We start from the raw sequence: 7,019 nt of genomic DNA, 5'->3' as shown, positions 1-7,019 counted from the left end.
GTTTCAGAAGGGCGAGAGTGAGGGAAGTGTTTGATCTCAGGAGTAAGTGCTGAGAACAGATGTGCTTAAGGTGGGCTCAGGCACACAGTGGTGTGGGCTACATATGGCCTTGATTCTCCTCCCAGAGAGTCTGTAAATATTACAGAAGTTGAGTTAAAAAGCAGCAATCACCAAGAAATAACTAATTGATGATAGCTGTTTAAACTTAGATTTTCTTTGTTATTGGCATTTTCCTTGCATCTACGAGCATTTTCCCAAAAGAAAACTCATGAAGCATATATTATTATATCCTACCTATCCGCGATTATACTGCATATGTAGTTACCATATGCCTTTCCTTCTATTTTGTTATAGTGACCGTAGCAATCATTATCTAAATTGTGAAAAATAGACATCAGGTTATGAAAACAAGGAACCTTTGAAGATATGTCCTTGATGCAGAACAAAACGTATACAAATAGCAACCTTCTGAGTGCTGAATAAATGAGGTAATTACCATTGAGGTTTCCAGATGGAAAAGCTGAGTCACCGGGAGGTTAAGTGACTTGCCCAAGGTTACAGAAGAAGCTATTACCCTTAGTAGCCTCCTTTAGTCTTAAGAGATATTATAAGATTAATACGTTTCATGTTTACTATACAACATGTTTTTGTTGATGCAAAAATAATGAAAGCAAGTTCGAGTTTGTGTTTTGTTTTGTTTTTTTATGCCATGTAAATACAAGTTATCCTTTTTATTTTGTCCTTCATGTTGAACAAAATGATTGTTCTCCCATATCACTAAGAACAGAGATCAACTAGAATACAGTGGTGTTTACTACATCAGTGTGTTGGAACGTGCATGTGTGTCAATAGAAACCCTTCTCAAACAAATCCCACTTTCTCTTCCAACTGCTGATTTGTACAAAAACCACATTGTGCTGCAAGAATTACCAAATAGCCAGGAAAATAAAATAAAATTTTTGATGTTATATAAAGCTATGACAGCATACATAGTTTAAGTGCTCAGTATTCTGAAACTTATGAGTTAGATGAAATTTTATCAAATTAACAGTTTTGCATGGCATAGAAAGTGTGTGCTAATAATATGTCATGTCACTCCACACAAAGTGTGAAACTGTCTCTCTGTATGTATTTTGTTCTTTTAATTTTTTATTCATTTAATCAACTGTTTTTGAGCAATTTTGGACTATAGAAGAAATTGAGCTAGAGATAAAAATATAAATTTCTATCAGTGTATTTTTCCTATCTTTCTTAAAGGCAAATAGTTCCTTCTTTATATGGAATGTCAACACATTTCCAGAGGGCCTAGTGATGTATGACACATGCACACAATATTTTTTTACAATAACAATGAAGATTTTATTGTAAGAAAGAGGTTTTTAACCAGAGAGGATGATATCATTTGACAACACAGAAATTTAATAAGAAACCAATACAATAACCATGTTTTAGGGGCCAGGGTTACAGCTCAGGAGCTTAAACCACTATCTGGAAAGCAGAAGGTCCTGAGTTTGATCCCCAGTACTGAAAAAAAAAAAAAAAAAACACATGGTTGTCTAGAATAAGTAATTTTAAGAGAATAATATTTAGCTTTCTTACTTCTTAAGCTTCTTAATAATGTCAAGTTTTTCCAATCATTTATTGAAGCAAATTTCTTTACTCTTGTTTTAATGTTCACTGCATTCTATCCTGATTTATTTTCTACTTTTCTGTCTATCAATTCTCTAACTTTTATTTTGAGGTTTTTTGCTTGTTCGTTTTCCCCATCTGCTCCTCTTTAGATGAGGGATTTTTAAATATAGAGATCTATATTCTTTCTTGTTCTCTTCTTTCTCCATACAATTTTGTGAACTAAGTGTCAAAGACACTGTGTTATCTATCCTAAAACTAAAGGTCTAGTAAATTTTGGCTTGTTAATGCATCTTAGAAATTTTATGATTTTAGTAACTCAGAATATCAGTGACTAAATTTTATATCTATCAAAAATATTATGGATTACATGCTATTTATCTAAGTGAATGAAACCAGTCTATCGTCACTAATTATGCTGTGCAAAAAAGAACCTCAAATGTCTTTTTCTATTTAAGGAACTGGCTTATAAAAAATGCATGTCCAAAATTGGCAATGTTAGCTGGAGAAATAACGAGGTAGAAAAGAACTGCATTTGAAGTCCAAACAACATTTACTTGAGGAGTTTCTTCTTCCAAAGAAAAAAGCCTTTTTCGCTTAAGGCCTTTAACTGATTTGACGAGGGCACTCAGTGTTTTCAGGAATATTCCACTGTAGTCAAAGGCTAGTATTTTAAATGTGAATTTCATGAAAAAATGAATTCTCAGTCATATATAAAATAAAGTGAGGGGTGGGGAGATAGCTCAGTGGTCTAAGCACCTGACTGGCAAGTGCAAGGTCCTCGGTTCAGTCCCAGTACGTCATGCTTTGTTGGTCCCAGAACCCTAGGTTTGTTGTGCCAACCACCAAACCTGGCTGTGGCGGTGTACACCTATAGTGCCAGCACTGGTGAGGGTGAGGCAGGAGGATCACTACTAACCTTAACTTCATAGCAAGGCCCTATTTCAAATAATTAATTAATTAATTAATTAGTTAGTTAAAATTTTAAAAAAAATGTGTGATCAAATGGCTCAGTACCACAGCCAAGTCAAGAAGCTGACACCTATGTTATAGACCATTATTATCCCCATTGTCAGCTTCAAAGATATATGTATGTACATTTACACACATTATGGTTTAGATCTAGATGTCTGACGTGTTTAGAGGTATAGTTTTTAGAAGGTAGTTGGGTCACAGGGTGCTATACTTACCAGCGCATTAATTCAGATTATGTGTAATCAAAAGCAACAGATATAGATAAAGTTTTAACTGGCAGAACCAAATTTAAAGAGGTGTCAAAATGCTTATCATTGACATATCTAAGATCTGATTGTAATAAATACTGTATAGGAGGGCTTATTAGTTTTATTACATATACTAAGCTTATACAGTCTTAATTATGTACATTTTACCTATTGTTTACACAGCTAGCATATATTGTTTGTAGGTGTATGTATCATTCAGAGTTTTACTAGAGGTCCAGATATAACACAAGATGTACAAAAGTATAAGGAATTCCAAGAGTGGCTTCTGAGGATCAGCCGCAGAGTTGGTGGGGAAGCATGCAGAGGGCGTTTGCACACTTGAGACTGAAGGATTCAGCTCAAGTTCTGGGGCCACTGCAGTGTTCTGTGCAAGTCCATATCAGGAGGTTGATGGAGCTGTGATGAAAGGCTTGTAGGTCTTATAAGAGTATCAGAAGGCTGAAGGATCCAAGGCTGAAGCCAAGAGTCTGCTCCAGAGCCAGGAAGTGTTGTCCAAGCTGATGGCAAAGACTGGATCTCCTCTGAGGAAGAATGGGAGCTTCTTTCCTTCCTCATTCTCCTTTAAGTGATGAGTCACTCTAGACTATGGCCTCCATAATCAAGGGTGTAGAATTGTTGAACTGATTTAGTTAAGCTCTTAGCTTCTCAAGTTGACACAATCAACCAACCACTACAGTGTATATACTTCTAGACTCCCAGATATTTAGACTATGTCACAAACTAAGATAATAACTATTTATTTAAACAATTATTAAATTACTTAAATCTACTTTTATTTTGGCACTGGGTATCGGACTCAGGACCTTGTGCTTGCCAGACAAGTGCTATGCTGTTGAGCTATCTCCCCAACATCAACATTTAAGTACCCTTTAACTTTCAAAATGTAGTTTCCTAAGTAGTCAGTGTTTTGTCCCAGAGTATCATAGTGGCACATCCCAACAAAGTCTTTAAAAATTATAATGATATATATTTAACTTGGCTGTAATTAAAAGGTTAAGTTTTCTATGTCAAAAGCAACAAACTTGTCTTAAAATACTAAAATGTTCTGGGTGACATTTACAAAACTAGATTAAAAAACAAAAGACTTATATTTTACAAAGATAATGTCTCATGTTTTCTATGTTAGGTTTATCATTTTTCTAGATCAGAGAAGTTCTAAGACTTCTGTAGGCCTCTCCTATGGTAATAGTGCATACCCTGCAGCTCAGGAAAACAATGTGGTTCTTGTACCAGCTATGGGTGCACCAATTATGCATTCCAGAACTGGCAATAATCTGGCTTGAGGGATGTAGCTGACCTGCTATTGGACTGAGCTGGCCTAAGATCCACTCATTAGTTAACCTCTGTAAGACCCTATTATGACGGTGGACCATAGTGATGTTTCAGGTCTCCTGAAATCAATATTAGCTCAGAGCCACTGTTCAGTAGCCCCAGCAAGACCAGATTAAATCCTTTTCATCAATGCACATTTATGCTGATAAAAGACAGTAGGTCTTTTGGAGAACACATAGGTAAAGTTTAAAAGCATTAATAGTATTTATTTTTGGAAGTGTATTGAGATCCTTCCCTGAGGGAACCTGGACTTCTCTTTGTTCTTGGGTTTATAAACTGACTCAAATTTGAAATTTTCCTTGAGGTGTAACTCTGTTCTTATTATTCAAGTTAGATTTTCCTTCACTTGATCCAGAACTCTTGTGCTTTGTAGATCAAATAAGATTTCAATAAGTTTCTCATTAACTTCATTTCTAGGAACACCTTGACCGAGTAGGTAGTGAATAAAGATACCTCCAAGTGAGACTGTCATATTGCTGCTGTCAGTCTGAGGTCCTCTAAGACACTCAATTCAATTTTGACTTTGAAAATCTAGTTCTTAGATTTCAAGTGTAGCCATAACATCTGTGTTTGCCAATTCAGTGGCAGAGTGCCCTCTACTCCTTTGGGCCTAAAGAAACGATTGCAAGATTTTCAAGAATGGTGGGTGTTCCCTTCAAAATTTAATTTTTACGCTCATGATGGCTTGCTCTCCTGATACAATCTTCGTGGATGAGTGGAACTTGAATAAGAATCTGCTCCTAGAGACCAGGGATACGGCTCAGTGGTACAGTGCCTGCCTGACAAATGCAAGGTCCTGAGTTTGATTCCTGATACCAAAGGGAGAGGGGGAAGAAGAATCTACTCTGGTATCCCGATCTTCCAAAGAAGCTTTTCAATGTTATTTATATTCAGGTAAGTCAAACGTTTTCACTTTCATTTACTATGAACCACATTTTGGTTTAAATTTCAGCCAATCAACCAAACTAGTAGAGCTTTTTCAAACATTTAAACTCCCCAGATAGGTATGAAATGAATGTTCTCATTGGCAACAAAACACATTCTTGAGAATTTAAATCTTTGATGTCTGCACCTACATCAAGACATTCCCTTATATAGTAATTCTACATTTCATGATTCCGTTTCTTCCCAAAAAATCTCTGTGAACTTCCCAAGGTTGAAAATTCAATTTACATTGCAGTTCAGTCACTTGGTAAAGAGACTCAGAGTTCCTTTTTAAGCAGGTTTAAATCTGCAATTACAGGATAAAGAACTACTTAAGAGGAAGTGCTAACACTTTTAATTAATATATAAAGTATTTTTAAATGGGTTGATGCTGTGAGTTCACCTTGCTCTTTCTCTAGTTATTGAGCAATAGTGGGAAAGACAGCTTGCCACTAATCCCCATCAAGATACTCTTCCTGTTTTTGCAACAATATGTCATTGTTTTTGAGGTTTTCTTTGTTTTAATATTTTTGTGAAATGTGTTACTATATGTTCATAGTACATAATGATGGCATCTGTTGTGAACCATTGCCATACGTACGCAATGCACATTAATTATTTTTGCTTCCCTCCCTCCCCTTTCCCCTGTACTCCCCCCACGTATTGCTTGTTGGGAACCACTACTCATACCACGATCTTTGTTAGTCAGGGGACTTCAGACAAACAGGACCAATAACAGAAAGTTCACATTCCTGTGCAGTTTGACAAGTGCAAATAATGAAGTTTGCCAGGCTGGAGGTTCAGAGGAAAGTGGAAGTTTGAATCTAAAAAATATCTGCCCACAGAATTTCCTCTTCTAGGGAGGTAGGTCTTTGTTGTTTAATTTGTTTCCTATTGATTTCTACAATTAATTTAATGAAATCAAATCAAATAATTCAGTATATTTGTTCACATCACAACCCATCCATGTAAAAGTTAGTTTTCAGTTACAAATTTTTGTGTTGACATTCCTTAGTTGTGATACAATGCTTAATAATAACAATGTAAAAGAGGCAACATATATTTTAGCTTATGGTCACAGATGATTCAGTTTGTGGTCAAGTAGCTCTTTCTTTTGATGTCTGTGGCAAAATATGAAAGATAAAAGCTCAACTTATGCAGACAGGAAGCAGAACGAAACGATGAAGGGGCCAGGGCTGAGATATTCCCCTCAAAATCATGCCCCCAGTGATGGTTTTACTCTAGCTGGTTCCATATTTTAACAAGTCATTGGGCTATGAACTCATCAATGACTGAATTCATTAATGAAATTGGAATACTCATTATAGAATTACCATTCTAGACTTCACCTCTGAACACTGCTACATGGTGGATCAAGTCCCCAACATATGAGTCACACAGGCACACTTCATTTATAAATAATAAAACATGCTTTCATCAAAGCATCTAATATAAGTTTTAGACCAAACATACCAGGCCTTGCCAAGTTAATGTGAAAAAGTGGAATATCTTCCTGAATTCTGAAACTAGAAATATTGAACATTTTCTTTCTTATTCTCTCCAAAAACAGGAGCATAAAATGAGATGCTGGCTACACCAGATACACATGTTGAACTGGGAGTCAGTAGCACAGGTGGTGAGGAATGATCTTTGGAACTCATGATGCTTTAGATAAAGCTCCTTTTTCTACTTTCACTAGAAATATATCATTGTTTAAACTGTAGAAAATAGAGAGGTAATGGCAGAATTAGAGCTTTGAAGATTTCCCATCACTGAAAATCCAGAAAATGAAAATTAAAGCCAAGCATGACAGAAGAAGAAGAAGAAGAAGAAGAAGAAGAAGAAGAAGAAGAAGAAGAAGAAGAAGAAGAAGAAGAAGAAGAAGAAGAA

The 7,019-nt window shown here is 35.8% G+C and overlaps 1 protein-coding gene across 1 annotated transcript in view; it reads left to right on the top strand.

Annotated features, from left to right (window-relative positions):
* Positions 1-4,882: 4,882 nt before the first annotated feature.
* LOC101565699 overlaps positions 4,883-7,019 on the top strand; it is a 50,415-nt gene continuing 48,278 nt past the window's right edge. The window contains exon 1 of the mRNA XM_023702374.1: positions 4,883-4,971. Within this exon, the coding sequence (XP_023558142.1) occupies positions 4,883-4,971 (89 nt within the window). The remainder of the gene's footprint in view (positions 4,972-7,019) is intronic.

This window comes from Octodon degus, unplaced genomic scaffold, assembly GCF_000260255.1.
Source record: "Octodon degus isolate 3935 unplaced genomic scaffold, OctDeg1.0 scaffold00149, whole genome shotgun sequence".
In the NCBI taxonomy this organism is placed as follows: Eukaryota; Metazoa; Chordata; class Mammalia; order Rodentia; family Octodontidae; genus Octodon; species Octodon degus.
This window is presented reverse-complemented; position numbering and strand designations above follow the sequence as displayed.